Raw genomic sequence first — 21,280 nt, 5'->3', positions numbered from 1 at the left:
TTGCATAACAAATGCGACTGTTGGCACAGTTTGCCTTGCTCTTCCTTCATCAATCCCTCTGGTGCTGAAACATGCTTCGAAAGGTTTCACAGGTGCCACTCTCTTTATCCCCATTTCCTTTTCCTTCTCAACATAAGCTTTAATGAGTACTTCATAGATGGAGGATCCTAAGGTGGTGTAATGAGGTACTATTGTGCTGATCCTGGTACCCCCAACACCACAAATTAACCTCGTAGAAAGACATCAAGGATCTATTGAACGAGATGGGTATGGAATCAACATTCACATATTCCATTGGAATGAAGTAATCATGGGAGATGTCAACCGCATTCAACAAATAAAACAATTGGAAGGTGCATCAAACATGACCTTCCAACCATGTAAAAGCTAAAATTGAAACCTTAAAACACTGACATCCCACTTTATGTTTAAAAAGCACAAATACCTTAAAATTGAATTTTCATTGAATATATTTGTCAAATTTATCACTAAAAACAGTTAAATCATTGTTTATTTTTAAAAATATATCTATAATTAAACAGTGCCTGGAAGGTTTTTAATGACAAATTGAAAAAAGATATCCAATGAAAATTCAATTTTGGGGTCTCTGTGCTTTTTAAACATAAAGTGGGAATCAATGTTTTAAGGCCTCCATTTTGGGGTGTCAGTGCAATTTACTCTAAAACATTTGTACCTATAAATATACAAATCATTTATGTGCGTCAACACTAAAAAGCAACCAACATGTGTTGAAGAATAAACTTGATACACAGGTACACCATAGGTCATACCCATATAAACAGTATGAGAAGACAAGTGATGAGGAGAACCCAACCACAGCAAGAATCCCTAGTTTCAAGACTTGTGGTGTTAAGACCAGCTTATCCATCAAGGTTTTAACATAAGTGACGTGACTGAGTAAAGAACCCATGATATTAAGGCAGATATCATTGTAGTCTTTGTAGGCATCTTTCCTCCATTTGTCTTCAAAGCTATAGCTACATAAACAGGCCAGCAATTTATAACCACAAAACTAGATATGAACAATTGAACAAATACTTCCCCAGGTTCCCTTCTCTGAGAACTCCTGCTACTCCCTTTAGAAATGAGATGAGGTTGATGATGGCAGATGTTAATGGTACAAACAAGCTGGGTGACGCAATTCCAAACTCGAAAATACCTTGTTCATATCACTTCTTTTGTTCTTTGTCGATGACTTTGCTAATCACATTGAATCCAAATGGAGAGATTCCAATTGATTTCAGAAAGAAATTGTTGGTTCCCAATAGATCGATAAATGACATTTATCATCCACATTCTTTGATTGTTCCACCATTTTTGGATGGTTCCTCCTACTAGTAAGAAATCTAGTAGATCTTGTGCATAGGCTCCCAAAAAAGAACACCTAGAGCGAGAATCATGGGTCTGATACCTGTTCATTAAGTAGAAACCAAGAAATTATGGAAAAATTAACTTGGTAAAGAAAGGCTTGTTTAGTTCTATTTGGGTTTCTTTCTTTTTTTTCAATAAAACAATTTGCATTGCATTCCTCTGGAAAGATGGAGATACAATTGATGAGAGCTAACTAAGGAAAAAAAAAGCGTAGAATGCAACTGGAAAGGCCCAAATGGGCCAAAATGCTGAATGGGCATAACAAAGGCCCATTAATAAGCCCATTGAACGAATCCCAAAAGTATCTGGGCTATAATGGGAGAAGGCCACCTCTAACAAGCCCACTGACCACCTCTTGATCGGATCAATATCGGAAATTTATCAAGTCCATTTCTGACAAAGAAATGGACCATCAATTTCTTGTAGATGTGTGCCAAGTGTCCCAAGATCATATCAAATGGTTGATATTCATTTATCAGTCATATCAAAGAGTTGATTGATGTGACTGACAAATGAATATCAACCATTTGATGTGATGTTGGGACACATGGCACACATCTACAAGTCAAAAATGATTGATTCATGTGACTTATAAATATATTTCAACCATTTAAATTGATGTTGGGACACATGACACACATCTTAAAAGAAATGGATGGTATATTTTTTGGATAAATTTTTCCTCTTGATCTGGCTTAGCACATCATTGAGGTTGATGGGTGCATCACCAAGGAAAGCTGCTCTCTGTGTATAACAAAACATTGACTTTCAACGCTCGCAGTGCAAGCTATAACATGTGTAGTAGCCCTCCACCAAAGATCCGTATCTGAACCCCATCTGCACATTATAAGATAATTAACTCATTATGGATAGATTGCAAGAACCACAACTCATGAACGAACTAGATTCTCTGTTCTCGGGGGTAGAAGATAATCCTACCCTAGCGCTCCCTCTACCACTCATTTAGGAAGGCGACCTACTTTTGAATATTAACAAGATGAACCCTTGAATGTATGGTGACAGAGAGTCAAGGTAGGATCATCCTTTACCCTTGACGGTAGAAGAACCAGACTGCCCTCAAACGATGTGATCATTTGTCGATCTCAAATAATCATACCTTAGTTCCCCAATTGGTTTGGTTCTCATAGTTGCAACTGGCTACATGGTGAGCCAATGTTAAAACTTCTGTAGAACAAACAAACTTGTTCACAAGATGATCCAGGTGTAATTCTTGGATCTCAGGGGACACTAGCGAGGATGGCGGGCCAAAAAAACCTCATCGACGGAAAAAATATCCAATCCCCAAATTATTAGGACCGGCTAACCCATCAAACCCTTCTGGAATAATTTGGAACAAATGTTTTTTTTCGCTGTCATAGATATCATGCTTGTTGATCCCATGGAAAATCTGAGGGAATTGAACAAATGCTAGCTTTGAGTTGAGTGCCGGATCCAAGAGCCAACAAAGCACCCGAAGAGGAATTTTCAGATCATTTGAGTACATGTCGCAATCTAAGGTTAGAATCACTGGTGCAATGGTCATGACAGCTGATACACTAATCTTCAACCCAAAAACATTAGTAATTGAAGTTAATTTTAATTTGTAAAAATTATTGATTGTAATATAAGAAGTTTATCCAAATCCTCTCTACCCAGTTTGCCTGTAACCCATTCTTCCACAATCACATAAGGCCTAATATAGAGTTTATCAGTATCAAACAAGGAGACAAGCAAATTAGGTGGAAAAGATCTCCACACAAGTTATACAACCAGTTCCAGCATGCAATCAAAGAAAGAAAGAAAGAAAGAAAGAAAGAAGGGGGAATGGCGCATGGCGGTGGTCTCAAAAAGAACTTCACAGTTGGAATTGATCCATCTAAGTTTGTGTTTTTTCTTTTTTTTTTTAAAAACAGAAAGGCATCTAAGTTTTTGTTTTTTAGCGACAGACACGTTCTACAACATTCGTATTCATTCTTTAATTAAAATAATAGAACGAAGCATTTTAACAACGCCCAATAAAACACCAGAAATCTCCTCTGACATACAAAATACCCCACTAATATTCTCAACCACCATTCCGGATTGGCTACTATTGGGTCTCCCTTACTCATTTTCACCCTTTCTTTATCTAAAGTGATAGAAGTGATAGAAGGTTCTCCATTAGTCTAGATTCACAGAGCTTAAATAAACATTTCTCTAACTGTCAACCTGGGTAGGACTCTGGTTCGTTAATCAACGTCTAACACTCTACTATTTGTTGTCCATCTCCACCAAATTCAGGTATCAATCATCTTCCCTCTCTCTTTGTATCTGGGTTTGTTATCTGTGTTTATATACATGTAGATATGCAATTCTTCACGAGCTAGGGTTTTATCCCTTTTTTTCGCTTTACATGAGTTCGGTTCTTGGTTTTCTTGTGCCTTATCGGAGGGTTTACGACCGGATTTGGTTAGAAATTTGACCACTATTGCCTAGCTGGTCTCCTTATACTCAGTCGATTTCCAACCATAAATGATAACAGTGGTTGCGCTTTTCTGAGCTCTTAATCCCATTGCCTGAAGTAGTTTCCTCCTTTACCATGATTGAGAATTTGAGACTGAATTGTTTGGTTTGAATATCTGGTTCCACACTCTTTCTTTCTTCTTAAATAAATGCAGTTGATATATTGGCATTTCATGAAACAGAGAACTGTGATTTCATTTTTGGTTATTCTGATAGGTAACCTTCTTTCATGAAAGATTTAATTTTGGAATTGTTTTCTTTATTTGTAACTCTCCCAAGGATGTTACCTCAAACTATGAATGACATAAAAAGGATTTCAGTGTAAAATGGCCCATGGCAGTTTAGTTGGAGTTTAAGTTGGACCCTATCACTTTGCCTATTAAATTAGCAATTCTCAGTTGGTTTTCTCATTCAAGATATTAGGAGTGCATGATATATATATATAGGATTTGAGTGAGTGAGTGTGTCAACTAGTGGGAAATTTTTCAACATGAAAAAATTTTCATTTTTGACATAAAACATTCATTTTCCCAGGTAAAAAGAATTTGATGTCGAAACACCATAGGAGAACTGATTCTTTTTGAACTTTTGTTGAGAACTAAAGTTCAGTCACAACCTTGTTGAGGTAGATCAGCCTTTTCCCAAGCAGAACATCTCATTAGATTCATGCCTTGGATAAGGTTAGAACACATGAGGAAAGGAGTTTATGGAGGAGCATGAGGGGGAGCTTTAGTTTTTTTTGGGTAAACTGAGATTTCATTCAAAGCAAGCAAGAGATGCCGGAATCTGGTTATAAAGATGTAGGATCTAGGAGGTGGAAAGCAGCCAAAAGGTCCGGCTTGAAACGGATGAGGTCATCCCAGCTAGGGTATGAGCAAGTAAGTTCTCATCCCTAGAACACAGAACAAAGTTACAAGAATCAAAGTTTTTAACCAAGTCCATAATATCCTGGAGACAGAGTTACAAGAATCAAAGTAAAGTGGGAGTTTATGTAGGAGCATGAGGGAGAGTTTTACTCAGATATATAGAAAGATAGAGAGGTGTGATGTATGGGCAATGGATTGTCTGCATTGAACTATCAATATTGGAAATGAATGTTTAACATTTTTTCCATTTCATCTAGTGGTTGAGAATTGAGACGAGTCTAGCATATGAAGTTCCCTTATATTCCTTGGTGTGTACATCCTTTCCTCTTCTTGGATTTAGGGATCACAAACTCTGGTTTAATTACTATTTCTACCACCATCAAACAAAGGGGTTTATTAAAGGCTATGATAGAGCCAATTTTAATAGGGATGTGAAACATTGAATGTATTTCTTGATACCTGAGTTTGCACAAGCCAAAAAAATTTAGGGAATGGGTGGATTCAAGTGGAAAAATGGGCTTGTCAACTGTAGCATTATTAAGTTGTTCCTGTAAAAATTAAGTTTTCCTATTCTTAGGTAGTTCATTTGCCTTTTCATATGTTGCAGAATGTCAGAGCCACCGTTTAGACCCAGGGAGAAGCTTATAGAGAAGCAGAAGTACTACCAAAGCATTCACAAACATACATACTTGAAAGGGCCCTTTGACAAGGTCACCTCAGTTGTCATTCCTCTAGCATTGGCAACTACCTCTTTGTTTCTCATTGTAAGTTTATCCTTTGCTTGTCTACATAAAAAAACATCAAGGCTGTGTTCTGTATTCATTCTTTGAATATATTCTGGGTCTATTTTCTGAAGCAAGATTCTTCTCTGTTTTCTTGCTTCAGAATGCATTCCAGACCCAGAAATTTATTCCAATAATGCAAACCATACATAGCTTCAAATTCTACAATGTTTGTTTTGTCATTGCTGTTATTGCCCTGATTTATTCATTAGTGTTGTTCTTCATCCAGGGACGAGGAATCTATAATATGGCTTATGGGATAGGAAAGAAGGAATGAGAGTTCTCTCCATATTCAATGAGGGCTTATAGTTTGCCACCTCAGATCTGAACATTTTATGTATGTATGTTCTAAATAGAGATTGTTGCTGTTTCTGTTTCTAGTTTAATTGTGAGAATCTCCAATTGCAACTCTGTACTTAAAATCTCCGAACTTCTAGGTTTCCGTATCTGATTACCCAAAAAAACAAAAAAAGTTTCCGTATCTATAATAAGGGAAAACATCCTCTGTTGTGCACAGTTCTCTATGTGCACAGCAGTGCACATATACCAAATAATAGGCTCAAAAATAAAAAAAATTACAAGTATATTTTGGACTTTTTAAATTTTAAATCATGCTTAAAATTTCAGCCTATAATTTTGCATCTATATGCACAGTGCATATAGAGGATTTTTTTTTTCATAAAAAGAATGTTTTGATGAACAACTAGGGGTGCATATGGATAACCGAAATCCGCTTTTGAATTCACATCCACATCCGTTTAGGGTATACGAATCCGTCCGATTACTAATAGGATGCGGATATGGTATATTCCTTTTTTACCGATTATTATCTGTTTGATAAAATTATCCGATTGAGTTACTTGTTTAGATTTTTATTATTTTTATTTTTATTAATTTTTTACTTGTAAAATATGATTATGTGTTTAGATTTTCTACTAAAATAGTTGCCAAAGTCTTAAATTTCATACTTAATTTTCACAAATAAATTGATAAAGATACCAACAGGTAGTCAAAAACTTATATTCAATCTTGGGAAGGTGGAGGGGGATTTGGAAATGTGAATGTTGCTAAGATGTTGTAAAGGTAGTTTTTATCAGAGACTTGAGCATAAATGTCATATGCAGCCCTTGGAGAATCTACCAACTGCTTAATAAAACATCAGAAATGTTGCGAAATTCTCTCATGCTTTGAGCCCACCGAGCCCATGCATCCTGGGCCCATTCATGGGCCTGGGCTATTTTCAGCATGCAGTGGGCTGGGCTGGTATCTCAACCGAAACAACCCCTCCCAGTCCAAATCTGTTTAATATAATTAAACATGCACCCCCTCCACTCTTACATTCACTCCTTGATTCCTTGTTGTTCACTCAGTTATGTTCTTATGTCATTTTCTAGAAATTTCCCTAGGTTCACCTTCTTAGTCTCCCCTCGGCTACTGTTTTCCACAAGAGATGATTTCCAGTGGGCCCATCAGTCTTTGATGACAGTTCTGGTTGCCTGGTGGTCGAAGAAAGGGAAGAAGAAGAATAGTAATTTCCTAATACCTTTTGTATTTCATTTTTTTGTTGAGGGTAATATGGTATTTCTCCTTAGCCATTACTAGTCACATGGAAAGAAATATCGCCGAATTTCGGCGATATCAGTCCTTAGCGAACCAAAAGGGTGGGTCGATATCTCGCCTTTTTCTCGTCGAATCAGCGATAATCGCCGAAAAATCATCGATTTTCTAGCGAATCATGGTTGAAGGAGGAAAAGAAAAAGAAGAAAGAAACAGAAAGAAACAGAAGAGAACCAGTAGCAGCAGCAACTATGGAGAAAGAACCAGAAGAGAATGATGCATGAGCACAGGCAATACCGGCGTGGATCCATTTTGTCATCGGTTTGGTTCAGTAGACTTGCAGCCTGCAGGCTGTTTAGAGAAGAAGAAGACGAAGTGAAGAAATGTAACTTTTCATTATTATTATTATTATTTTTTTGTTAAAACTTCTCATTCCTGTTTTTTTTGGTAATGAACTTCTCATTCCTTAAGCCTTAAGTGATGCATTGTTGGTTGTTACATGTTAGTGTGGTGGGATAAGAATTTATTAGAAAGAAATAATGATTTCACGTTTTATAATTTTTTTAATTAATTAATACTAAAAACTGTCGGTGATGATTATTTTATAAATTAATTAATAGAAGGACTGACAATGATAAGTTTTTAATTCAAATATAATATATTATTTATTGAGTTTTGTAGGATGGGATGTCACATATCACATATCACATGGGATGTGATGTTATATATTTATATTATTTATATCAAATGTTATTTTCACTACAAGCATATATCGGCGAGATTTAAAATCTCGGCGAGATTTCGCTCATATTTACCTGAATTATATAATAATAGATTATAAAATAACATGATGATATGATTGATGGGTGACCTTTGGTTTAAAGTTTTGAAATTCAAAAAATTAATAAACTAATAAATATCCGGGTGAAGAAGCGTAGTAGTTACAAATCTATCCAGTGTTGATTATTCAACCATGTTTATCTTTAATATTTTTTATTTCATTTTTTAATAACTCCATTATTCTCCATCTACCACTTTGCGGCGGATCAAATTCACAACTTATAATCTCAATAATAACTCAATCTTCATCACTCCCATATTCTTGGCAAAGATATCAACTCACTTATCTTCCTCGTCCTCTCGTCTTCCCTTCTCCGTCTTCTCCGTTCGTACTTTTATTGTTATATATATATATATTCCTATATTTTTTTTTTAAAAGTTCAAATACCTTTAACCAAAAAGATGTTTTAATTTAAACCAAAATCACATTGCAATACCTAGTAGCCTCAACTATTGCTTCAATTGATCGAGAAAGCGGACTCCTTTGCTAGCGAGTGAGGGTTGATATCCATGGTTGGACATTCCCAAGATTCCGCGGCCTCGGCTAGGTTACGTCGAGATTTCGAAATCTTCCGATCTCGATTCGCTCCTTGTTTCGTTTGCCTTCGAGAATTATACCCGATTTGATTGTAAAAATCTTTCCATGATTTTTACTACAAGCATATATCGGCGAGATTTCACCTTCTTTGGATCTAAAAATTTCGCTCCTTAAATAGTCAATGGATGGTATTAAAATTTGGGGGGTCCTTTTTGTAAGATTTGCAAAGGGAAGGGTGAAGTACTGAGTATTGATATAAAGTTGGGGTGCATTTGAAAATTTGATATAATTATATATTAATTAGGGTAAAAATTAGACCAAGTAGCAGTTGGACCCTCTTAGTTGGATAATATCAATTACCTCCTATATTATTGGCAATGATATCAAATAGCTTCCTTATGTTATTTTTTCAGTTAAATTGTACTTTTATTGTTATATATATATATATATATCTATATTTTATATATTATATCTCCATATATTTATATATATCTATACATCTATATATACCTTTTTAAACTTCAAATACCCTTAACCAAAAAGATGTTTTAATTTAAACTTCAAATTATCCTAGTAGCTCAACTATTGCTATTCATAAAACCCCAGAATTCCCTTAAGGTATAGTTAAAATCTAAATTAACTCTCAATTAATTTTACTATTAAAACCCAAAAATACCTTTGTACTTTTTTTTACAAACGAATAAGAAAACTCGTTTAACAAGTAGTCACACTATCAAATGTTTCTTCCATACATTTACCATAAACCCAATTTTAACTAGTACTGTTTTCTTAATAGTTCTATGAACAAAAAAAAAAAAGGAATATTTTGGGGTTTTGATATTAAATTAATTCAGGTAATTTTGGAATTTTAACAATAAAATTACTAGAAGATAATTTAGTGTTTTAAATACTATAGCAATATGAGGTTTAAACTAAAGAGCAAATTGCATTGGCACCCTAAAATGGAGGCCTTAAAGCATTGACACCCCACTACTTTATGTTTAAAAAGCACATAAGCTCCAAAATTGAACTATCATTAGATATATTTATCCAACTTGTCACTGAAAACATTTTAAACACTATTTATTATAGGGATATTTTTGAAAACAAAAAATAGTTTAACTATTTTCAGTGTCCAATGTAAATCCAATTTTGGGGTCTCTGTGCTTTTTAAACATAAAGTGGGGAGGGGGTTGTCAGTGCTTTAAGACCTCCATTTTAGGCGATAGTACGTTTTGCTCTAAACTAAAACCTTTTTCTAGTAAAGGGTAGTCTAGTTTTTACAAAAGTATTTAGCACTAAAAGTACAATCTAACTGAAAAATATTAACACAAGGTAAGTGTTTTGACCCCTTTGCTAGGTGAAAGGAGAGTAGGTGATTTTATCTAACTAAGAAGAGGTGCTATTTGGGCAACTAAAGGGACTGTTATTGATTTTATTAATTATCAATATTAAACATTTACAAGTGGAATTATTAAAAAGGTATCAAAATGTGAATGCGGTGGGTCAAGATGCCATTTCATTCATTTGACAAAAAAAGAAAAAAAGAAAAAGAAAAAAAAAAAGAAGATGCCATTTTATCATGATGCACGATGAGAATAATCCACAACGAGAATTGACCCTCTCTTAGAAATTATTGTCAAATTTAAAATTGACCGGAGCCTACAATTTGGAATAATCAATTAATTTTTTATTTTGTCTAGGAATTGCTAATTCAAAGAACTAAGGATCCATTTGTCCAAGTGACCATCAAAGGAGACTACATTGAACTAGTCTTATCACACATTTTATTGGATTCAAGAGTTGAACTTTTATAATAAAAAACCCCTAAGTCATATATTGTTTACGTGATTATGAAAATATTTTTTTAATTATTCTTTAATTAAGAAAAATATATCTTGTTTGGTTGAATTACAATTAAAAATTTTTCTATAGATTCCAACGTGAATCAGACCTTTCTAAGAAGGTGAGAACAACATTTAAGAAAAGTGGCAAATCGGTCAAGTGTAGAATTTTTTAATTGACTTAAACAATTGAATTTGTCATGAAAAACTTTGAACACCCATCTCTGTCAAGAAGAGACCAAGTTTTTTTGGAAGAAGGACATCCAAGGCTTTTTAGAATAAAGAAAAATAGGTTCCTGGTTTGAAAAATAATTGGGTCAAAATAGTTAAAAAGGATTGAAATTTCATGAGCAAATATTAAATTTCAATCTAAACGAGTTTCTATAATGGTTGGGTAAAGGTTTCAAAAATTTTTTTAGAAAAGAAAAATTACTCCATCATCCTAAAAATTAAAAATTTCCATTTTATCTCTAAAATAAAAAGGAAAAAATCTTACTTGATTGAAAAACATTCAACAATTTTGTTTCTGATTATTTATATGCTCATGAATTAGAATTTTCTAAGAAGGTGACCAAGACTGTAATGAGAAGTGGTCCAAATTCAATTTCTCATGTTAACAACGGTCAAACCAAATGGCCGGGAGGTGCCCACTCCGGTACATCATGGTTTTCAATTAACTAAAACAACAGTTTGCTATAAATACAGGGTAGTGCAAGGGTTAAAACATATTGAGAACCCAGTTCGATTGTCTTGTGTTCTGAGCAGAACTAGAGAATTCAGAAATAGTGAGAAAAGAGAGATTTTCAATATTGAAATGGCGTTGGCTAAGGTAAAGGAGATCGTTTCATCAAGCCCAACTGTGGTCTTCAGGTAATCTTTCTTCTTTCCCTCTCTAGATTCATTATCTTCTCTCTGTTCTAGAGCTTCTTCCCTGAACTTCTGTTGTTTTTTGTTCCTTTGTTCTGGATTGCAATTGTCACTGAAAAGTTAAGTTCAAGATAAATTGTGGGTTCCTGAGATTTCTCTCAGAAACCATAGCAAAAAGTCATGTATGATGTTGCAATTAAGTATGGTTCTCTTGTTACACTATTTGCCACTTAATTGCTTTTGGGGTGTTAGCAATTGAACAAACAAAGCATAGGCTTGAGAACATCTTCTCTGTCGGATGCATCACAGCTTTCTGGATTTGGGTTTGCTTCAAATTGACAAATCCAGTTGAGTATACATGAAATGGTCGTATGTTGTGATTTGAAGGCTTAGACCCCTTTAGCAGTCACCCCAGCTTCTTAAAGTCTTCTCTAATTGCGTAACAGCTCCTTTTTCACTTTGAATTATGGCCCCCTCTGTTTGGATCATCCAAGGCTCGGAAGATTTATCTTCTCCTTGGATATTAGCTTTCTAGATTTTAATCTATTTGGCCAAAGGGAGCCTTTTGTGTCCTTGCCTACTTGCAGTTATACTAAACTTGTATATTAGATCCTTCTTCTTTGGTTCACTTTAGAGTTTCAAATGGAACTGCCGGAGTCTCTTATTTTATTCTCTTTGTAACATGTGCAGTAAGACCCACTGCCCTTATAGCAAGAAGGTCAAGCAGTTGCTGTCAGAGCTCAAAGTAACTTACAAGCTCATTGAACTGGATTTGGAAAGTGAGTATTCTATGGGTTCAGCCATCACTATTTAACAGATATATATTACTTTAGACAGTCTTTCTTCAAATACCAAATAGTATGTTTGTTTTTGTCTTTCATACTCAGCTAAATATAACATTTGAAGCTTTTCAGGTTTGCATAATAAAGCAATCTGATAAAACTTATATTTTCATGTGTTGCTTTGAGGTGTGGAAAGAATTGACTTAAATGAGTCAATGGCAGCATTTGTTTGAGACTGTTCTTAATTTCCCTATATTGAGTTTTTCTGTTCTTATTATTGTTTTCCTCTGCCGTGAAGGTGATGGAAGTGATATTCAATCTGCACTCTTAGAGTGGACAGGACAGAAGACTGTCCCTAATGTGTTCATCAGCGGAAATCACATTGGAGGCTGCGACGGTATGATCTATTTCACTTCACCGTTTTCCTTCTCGTTCTTTAATGTTCTAATGATGAGTGGCATCCATTTTCTATTGATGTTATTTGCATTCCAAAGCTAAGAAAAGCCATAATAATCAAATTCTCTTTCAAGTAGAGTGATCAGCCAAGCATGACCTAAAAGATTTATATCAATGAATTGATATTTGATTTTTCCATTTTTGCTGGTTGCAGTGACTATGTCAATGCACCAAGAGGGGAAGCTTGTGCCCTTGCTTACCAACGCTGGCTCTCTTGCTAAACCTGATATGGCATTGACCAAGGCAAAGGAGATCGTTTCATCAAACCCAACTGTGGTCTTCAGGTAATCTTTCTTCTTAACCTCCCTAGGTTCAGTATATTTTCTCTGTTCTGGAGCTTTTTGATATTCTGCAGTTTCTTGTTCCTTTCTTCTGGATTGCAATTGTGACTGCAAATTTAAGTGCAAGATATGTTGCGGCTTCCTGAGATTTTTCTGAGAAATCATAGCAAGAAGTCATGTGTAATGTTGCAATTAAGTATGGTTCTCTTGTTAGCCTATTTGCCAATTACTTGCTTTTGAGGTGTTAGCATTTGAACACGCTAACCATTGGCTTGAGAACATCTTCCCTGTCCGATGCATTACAAGTTTTCGGATTCGGGTTTGCTTCAAATTGACAAACCCAGTTGAGTATACACGAAATGTTCATATGTTGTGATTTGAAGGCTTTAGCGGTCACCCCGGATTCTTAAAGTCTTCTTCTAGTTGTTACTTCTCTACCTACCCTCACCATTGCTTGATTGTGTAACAACTCCTTTTTCACTTCGAATCATGGCCCCCTCTGTTTGGACTATCCAAGGCTAAGAAAATTTATCTTCTCCTTGGATATTAATTTTCTAAATTTTAATCTATTTTGCCCAAAGGGACCCCTTTGTGTATTTGCCTTCCTTTTCTACTATCAGCTATATACTAAACCTTGTATATTTGATCTTTCTTCAAAAAATATTTACTTCAGAGATTCAAATGGAACTGTCGGAGTCTCTTATGCTGTTCTCTTTGTAACATGTGCAGTAAGAGTCACTGCCCTTACAGCAAGAAGGTCAAGCAGTTGCTGTCAGAGCTAAAAGCAACTTACAAGCTCATTGAACTGGATTTGGAAAGTGAGTATCCTATGGGTTCAACCAGCACTATGAACATAATATATTTGAATATGTAGTCTTTCTTCAAATGCCAAATAGTGTGTTTGTCTTCTTTTTGTTTTTCATACTCAGTTGAAGATAACATTTGAAGCTTTTTAGGTTTGCCATAATAGAACAATGTGATAAAACTTATATTTTCATCTGTTGCTTTGAGGTGTTAAAAGAATTGATTTTCTGTATTAATTTTCAGAAAATATTTAGATGAGTCAGTGGCAGTATTTGTTTGAGAACTATTCTTTATATCCTTCTATTGAATTTTTCTGTTCTTATAATTGTTTCCCTCTCCTGTGAAGGTGATGGAAGTGATATTCAATCTGCACTCTTAGAGTGGACAGGACAAAAGACTGTCCCTAATGTGTTCATTGGTGGAAATCACATTGGAGGCTGCGATGGTATGGCCTGTTTCACTTCACCAGTTTCCTTCTGGTTCTTTAACATGCTAGTGATGAATGACATCCATTTTCCATTGATATCATTTGCATTCTAATGCTGCGGACAAACCAAATTAATCAAATTTCCTTCTAAGTAGAGTGATCAGCTAAGTAATCTAAAAGATTTATATCAATGAATTGAAATTGATTTCTGATTTTTGCTGGTTGCAGTGACTATGTCAATGCACCAGGAGGGAAAGCTTGTGCCCTTGCTTACTGGAGTTGGCTCTCTTGCTAAACCTGATATTGAAATAGCATTGGCCAAGGCAAAGGAGCTCGTTTCATCAAACCCAACTGTGGTATTTAGGTAATCTTTCTTCTTTCCCTCTCTAGGTTCAGTATCATCTCTCTGTTCTTGAGCTTTTTCACTGATCTTCTGGGTTGCAATTGTGACTGCAAGTTAAGTACAAGACATGTTGCAGGTTCCTGAGATTTTTCTCAGAAATTATTGCAAGAAGTCATGTGTAATGTTGCAATTAAGTATGGTTCTTTGTTAGCCTATTTGCACTTTTGAGGTGTTAGCATTTGAACAAGCAAATCATAGGCTTGAGAGCATCTTCTCTGTCTGATGCGTTACAAGTTTTTGGATTTGGGTTTGCTTCAAATTGACAAATCCATTCAGTATACCTTAAATGTTCATATGTTGTGACTTGAAGGTCTAGACCCTCTTAGCAGTCACTCCAGTTTCTTAAAGCCTACTTCTAATTGTTGCTTCTCTACCTACCCCCCCCCCCCACCACCATTGCTTGATTGTATAACAACTCCTTTTTCACTTTGAATCATGGCCCCCTCTATATCCAAGAGGCTAAGAAAATCTGTCTTCTCCTTGGATATTAACTTTCTAGATCTTAATCTATTTTGCCCAAAGGGAGTCTTTTGTTTCCTTGCCTACTTGCAGCATTCTTCTTTGATTTACTTCAGAATTTCAAAGATAACTGTCAGAGTCTCTTACGCCATTCTCCTTGCAACATGTGCAGTAAGACTCACTGCCCTTATAGCAAGAGGGTTAAGCAGCTGCTGTCAGAGCTAAAAGCAACTTACAAGCTCATTGAATTGGATTTGGAAAGTGAGTATTCTATGGGTTCAAACAACACTATAAACAGAATATGCTCAATTATATTGTCTTTTCTTAAATACCAAATAGTAAGTTTGTCTTTGCCATAATAAAACAATCTGATAAAACTCATATTTTCATGTGTCACTTTGAGGTGTGGAAAGAATTGATTTTCTGTCTTAATGTTTGAAAGCATTTAGATGAGTCAATGGTAGTATTTGTTTGAGAAACTGTTTCTTATGTTCTCCTATTGATTTTTTCTGTTCCTATAATTGTTTTCCTCTCATGTGAAGGTAATGGAAGTGATATTCAGTCTGCACTCTTAGAGTGGACAGGACAGAAGACTGTTCCTAATGTGTTCATCGGTGGAAATCACATTGGAGGCTGTGATGGTATGACCTGTTTGAGTTCATCATTTTCCTTTTGGTTCTTTAACACTCTAGTGATGAATGGCATCCATTTTCTATTGATGTCATTTGCATTGTGTTGCTACCAACAAACCAATCTTTGGTTCCAAGTAGAGTGATCAGTCAAGCGTAACCTAAAAGATTTACATCAATGAATTGATATCTGATTTCTCTTTTTGCTGGTTGCAGTGACTATGTCAAAGCACCAAGAGGGGAAGCTTGTTCCCTTGCTTATTGAAGTTGGCTCTCTTGCTAAACCTGCTGCTGCTTGAAACCAGATAGGATCAGTCAAGAGCACTGAAGATTAATGGCTGTAACTGTCAGATTCAGATTAGTACTTCAAATAATTTCTGTAGGGGGATCAACATGACGTTGTCCTTGTAATTGTGTCTGTAATAAAAACTCAGTTTCAGATGAAATAAAATTTGTTTCTATAATAAGAATAACCTCCTACTTAGCCAGAAGCTAAGGTAATGGAGTAATTAAATTTTGTTTTTTATTGGGTATCCTCTATGTTTAAGTATTCTTCAATTTTTTTTTTTGGGGGGGGGGGGTAAGGTCTTCAAAATCCCAGAAGCAGCAGTTAGCTTCAGGTCTAACCCACAAAGTTTCAGCACTTTCTTCACCACCACACTCCTTAACCTACAAAATTCTCTTACAAGCAGGGTCTTGTCTCAGGCCCCTGCACCAAGTACATGCCCATATTATCACTTCTGGTCTTCACCACACCAAGCCCTTCTCACCAAGCTGATAACTTTGGTCTCTTCTGCTGGCTCTATTGCCTACACTTGTCAGCTTTTCTTCTTTGCCCCTAATCCAGACTTATTCCTCTTTAACTCCCTCATCAGAGCCTCTTCCTGATCTGGTTTTCCACTAGATTCGATTGTATTCTACCAACGGATACACCATGCTGAACTATTATGAAAAAATTATGCCTTCACAGCCATTATTAAGTCTTGTGCTGATATAAGGTAATGCATTCTCATGTTTTGGCTTTTGGGTATGCTTTAGACCCCTATATTCAAGCTTCCCTTGTAACATTTTATGCAAAGTCTGGTGATTTAGTTGCTGCCAGGAAAGTGTTTGATAAAATGCCTGAAAAAAACCCTCCTTGCCTGGAATTCGATGATTTCAGGTTATAAGCAAAAAGGTCTTGCTAAAGAAGCAGTTGAATTGTTTTACCAGATGCTGAAAATGAGGGTGGAACCAGACTCATGCTACTCTGGTGAGTCTGTTATCTGCCTGTTCTCAATTGGGAGGCCTTGATTTGGGTTCAATGGGCAAATGATTATATTGTTAACAGTGGTTTGAATGTTCTTGTGATTCTAGCTACTACTTTGATCAACATGTCTGCCAGATCTGGTAACTTGACCAAAGCTTGACAGGTTTTTGATGGGATGCTTGAATGAAATGTTGTGGCTTGGACGGCTATGATTTCTGGATATGGTAGGCATGGTTATGGTACCCATGCTTTTGAGCTTTTCAATCATATGAGAAACTAAATGAAGCAGTTCAGTATATAGAGAAGATGATACCCTGGACCTGCAGTGTGGACAGCAATGCTTGGGGAATGCAAGATGCGCAAAAACCTAAAATCTTGAAGTGAGAGTTGCCGAGCATATACTGACACTGGAATCTGATAATCTTGGGCGTTATGTGTCCCTTTTGAATATTTATGCATTAGCAGGAAGGATGGATTGAGTGGAAAGAGTAAGAACCATCATGATTCATAAAGGCTTAAGAAAGCAGGTTGTCTATAGCTTAATAGAGATAAATTTTGCAGCGTACATGTTTTGCATGGGGGATAAGTCACATCCACAGACAACTGAAATCTATCAATATCTTGATGAGTTGGCATGGAAGTCCCGGGAAGCAGGTTATGTACCAGAATCTGATTCAGTAATGCATGAGTTGGAAGAAGAGGAGAGAGAATTTGCTGTTAGATTTCACAGTGAGAAGCTTGGAGTAGCATTTGGTCTCATGAACACTTGCCATGGGACAAAAATCAGGATAGTAAAAAATCTCTGCATTTGTTCTGATTGCCATTCTGCAAATCAAGTTCATGGCAATCATTTCAAACTGGGAAATTGTTGTCCTAGATAAGCATTGGTTCCACCATTTTAAACATGGGTCATGTTCCTGCCAGGATTACTGGTAACTGACTTGATTTGTTCAATAAGTTTCAGTGCTAATTGGATGAAGTTGCATAGAGGTATTATGCTATATAGCGAACAAGTTAGCCTTAGCCCCCACTATTGGAATCAAGGTGATGCTGCAACACTAATATGGAGTGCTACTCTAACACTTCAAATTGTCATATCGCGTGACAAAGATTCTTCTTCTCATGTCTGTGCTTCCTGTTAATAGAAGGCAATCAGATTGATTTCCTTTTTATTGAAAGCAAAGCTGCCTCAAAAAGTGACAATCTTTGGTGGGATTCTGAAATGAGTTCTTGTTTATGAATATCTAATGGAAAGAGGTGGCAGTGTTGTCCAACATCTGGTCATTCTGTTTTCTGAGGAGACTTGCATACATCTTATGGATTGTCATTGTGCAACTTTCTATGGTTCAGCTCTGTTTTATCAGTTCTAAAATTCCAAATGAGCAGCCTCTGTCACAGTTCATGATCTTTGGCAGAACCAAATTCACAGGTGCTAATCATCAAGCCTGACTTTGACCTTTAGTTTCGAGGTTTTTTATATGATAATGAATCTGACAGTTTCAATGCTGTGGAAAGTTTTAAGTTGCTTTATTCATCTGATCATGTGCATATTTTCCATATCATTTTGATTAAACTAGTATGCATTCTAGTATAATGAGGGAAAACTTGGAAGTCAGTAAGAAACCTTGATGATCCAGTTCACTGTGATGATTTTTTTTTTTTAATCTGAAAGAGGATTAGTTTCATTCCTTCTTATCTTATTTGTTTATTTTTTGAGTCTTAAGCTGTTTTTCATGTAGCATTTCATAATTTCCTTTTCATATTATTTTTTCTGGAAAGCCGATATCTTTTGTTGGCATTTGATAGCACCATGTTACACTTTTTTCCCCTAAAGCCAATGTCTTTTGTTGCATTTGTGACACTGTTGTTGAAGCACCATTGTTATAATTTTTTTTCTTTTTTAAATTTTTTTTTTTTTTTACTTTTTCCATCAAATTATTTTTTTCCATTTGCATTTGTAGATTAGATGAATGTTACTTTAGAAGATTTGTCAAACATGGACAAAGAGATTCCTACATAATTGAGAACCCAGTTATACCACCATCTTCTTCCGAAAGGCAAAACCATAACCTGAAATTTTAGGAGTAGATGCTGACTGGTGTTGTCTTGCTTTTCATACTACAAATTATCTAGCAACCCAAGGAAAGGAAAGAATCAGTTCCACGTTTTGTATGATCCTCTTTGATAACTAACAAAATAGATTTGAGTTCTTTTTTATTCACTTTACCTGCTTTTTTTGGTTGATTTTTATTAATTTTCCTATTTCTAAATTATATGAGAATTCTAACAATAGCTGCAATACTATAAATGGAAGCCCAAAGCCACCAATATCAAGATCGGTTGGAAGGAAGAAGATTATAGCTCAAATAAGTTACTGAAAAGCTTAATAAAATTGATATGACTGAATACATGAGTATTCCCTCGAGATGGAAGAACATCCTATTTGGTAAGTAGTTTGGTTCCATCTTGTATATGAATAGTAAGAACTAATCAATAATTCTTTCTTTTTGGTAGTAGGCTGGGAAGCATAGAGAAATGAGAAGGGAATTGGTGTCTTGTTCAATCCTAATGCTTTTTTTTACTTGTTCTGTGATCTTATATGGGCTGAATTCTTCAGATTTTTCTCTGTTGGGGTTTTGTCTGGTGTTTGGAGAGGTGTTTGAGGGCATTTTTTTGAGATTATTTCTGTTGGGAGCTTGATTGAGATTAGTTATTAAATCTCCTTCATTGTGCGCTGGAGGTCGCGGGTTCGAATCAGCCTCTCGCAAGCGGGGGCTGCCAGAGTCCCTTCCCCAGCCCCTGTGGGGGCGGCCCTATTAAATCTCTTTCATGCTCGTCAAGTGACTCCTCGGTAACTCACAACATCTTTTTCCATGGAGGCATTGTAAAAATTTATTTCAAGGTTCAGGTCATTATAGGACCCCAACCTGATGGAAAATTCACATGACACTGTCTGCCTGACCCCTCTTTTTTATGTTTCCTGCTTTGCATCTGTTCTTTTCAGTTAGTTTTGTGTGACAACATCCAGAGTCCAAACAATAAAAAATGTGGTAGTTATTTTGTGATCTGAATTGTTTTTGAGTATTTGTTCTTTAGTCATTTTGCCTACTGAGGCCTTACAATTCCATGTGATGCTTCTTATGAGCTACTATCTGATCTTTGAGTTTTTATGTCAAATGTGCATTTGTACATTTGATCTACTCCAATTTAGAAATAAGTCACTATATTTCGAGATTTAGCTAAAGAAAAACTTAAGAACAAGCTTCAAATATCCTTTTTCCTAACTAATTGTTTATATGTCCAGAGTGGCTTATCTAATCCATGCTGCCTGCTCAGACCCATTTGAAGAACATTTTGCACTGTGGAAAAAGACTACTGGGTTGCTGCAGTTGTTAGTGGGTGGGTGGTGTATTCTTTTCCTGTTCTGCACCTGGTTAGTTGTCCTTTTTTTTTTCTAGATTCTTTAAACTGTGGCACAGTTGCTTCTTGGAGTTGTTTTGAAATCTGAAAGCGAAATGATTTACATTCTGTTTTTTTTTCACCTTATAGCATTGCTTTCTTTGTAACTCGATCCTCGTCATTGTTGGTAGCCTTGATGCTGATTGTTGAAAGCCCAGGAAGAGAACCCTTTGTTTTTTTAATCCCCTACAGGATTCAGAGAGTATTCTTTTATGTGTTTCTCTAGTTTGTGCCTAAAGCTTTTCCTAGAGCCATTACTTGATTGAAAATGGGATGACTTTCTTCCAATTCCATGGCTGGATCAAATAACTTGAAGAAAGACAATGATCCATAATTTTGAAGGGCTTTACTCTTCTGGCAGCACTGTGTTTATCTATCTTTGTTCATGTATGGAGTGCTTGCAGAGTTGCAGTGTTGGTAGAAAACTTCAAATTAGGAACTTTAACATTGTAATCTGATCCAAATATGCCACTGAGGCTGGTCTTGATTTCAATACAGTTACTACAATCAAAATTTAATGCATTAAAATAAGGTAGTCTCAATAGGAAATATTATTGTGCATTAATTTCAAAAATTAAATTAGTAAGATAGACACCCTTAGTATTTCCAAATAAAGCTTCTTAATGGTGAAGATTTGCTCTGATTCTCTTTTTGTATTATTTCCAGATCCCCCGGAGTTGAAGGAGATCTTTGAGGCGGAATTCAAGCCAGACATAGCTTCTGTAGTTTGCTGCTGGGTCTTCTACCCCATCATTGTATTGAAAAAAAAAGTCTTATTCCACTAACCATTTGGATAGAAAAGCTGATCTTGAAGGGCATCGAATTCCAAACGATGAAGTTCTAATTATCAATTGTTCATGGTTGCTGTCAACTCGGAGTGGGTAATTTCTTAGGTGGGTTGAAGAACAAAACCAATGTGGAAATTTGGGTGGTTGAACTGGAAAAGAAAACCTCCAGGTAGAAAATTGGGAGGATGCTTTTAGAAGAAAAAAAAAAGGACTGGGGATGAGTGGGTTCGTTGAAAATAAGTTAAAATGGGTGTTGAGAATTGGGTGGGTAGGTTGCAGGCATGTCCCCAGGGTATCAAAAAAACCTGTTGGCCTTTGATAAGGATAAAGTAACATTGAACAGGGTTCGACCATT

General features: G+C 35.8%; 2 protein-coding genes and 2 pseudogenes across 2 annotated transcripts; 3 read left to right on the top strand and 1 right to left on the bottom strand.

Annotated features, from left to right (window-relative positions):
- Positions 1–888: 888 nt before the first annotated feature.
- LOC148999831 (cellulose synthase-like protein G2) lies at positions 889–3,468 on the bottom strand (annotated as a pseudogene).
- A 47-nt stretch (positions 3,469–3,515) lies between these two features.
- On the top strand, positions 3,516–5,988 carry LOC148999830 (uncharacterized). Its single transcript, XM_089139295.1, has 3 exons — positions 3,516–3,672; positions 5,368–5,524; positions 5,772–5,988. Exons 2-3 carry the CDS (start codon positions 5,369–5,371, stop codon positions 5,817–5,819), a joined length of 204 nt encoding a protein of 67 aa, XP_088995421.1. The 5' UTR covers positions 3,516–3,672; position 5,368; the 3' UTR covers positions 5,820–5,988.
- A 5,044-nt stretch (positions 5,989–11,032) lies between these two features.
- LOC148999829 (monothiol glutaredoxin-S11-like) lies at positions 11,033–15,941 on the top strand. The gene is made up of 10 exons (XM_089139293.1): positions 11,033–11,191; positions 11,879–11,967; positions 12,269–12,367; positions 12,581–12,710; positions 13,437–13,525; positions 13,858–13,956; positions 14,167–14,302; positions 14,973–15,061; positions 15,343–15,441; positions 15,646–15,941. Exons 1-10 carry the CDS (start codon positions 11,136–11,138, stop codon positions 15,726–15,728), a joined length of 969 nt encoding a protein of 322 aa, XP_088995419.1. The 5' UTR covers positions 11,033–11,135; the 3' UTR covers positions 15,729–15,941.
- LOC148999828 (pentatricopeptide repeat-containing protein At2g33760 pseudogene) lies at positions 15,823–17,678 on the top strand (annotated as a pseudogene).
- The last annotated feature ends 3,602 nt before the right edge of the window (positions 17,679–21,280 follow it).

Source organism: Hakea prostrata, chromosome 11, assembly GCF_041222555.1.
Source record: "Hakea prostrata isolate BN-2017 chromosome 11, UWA_Hpros_2, whole genome shotgun sequence".
Lineage (NCBI taxonomy): Eukaryota > Viridiplantae > Streptophyta > Magnoliopsida > Proteales > Proteaceae > Hakea > Hakea prostrata.
Note: the sequence above shows the minus strand (reverse complement) of the source record. Positions and strands in the feature narration are given on the sequence as shown.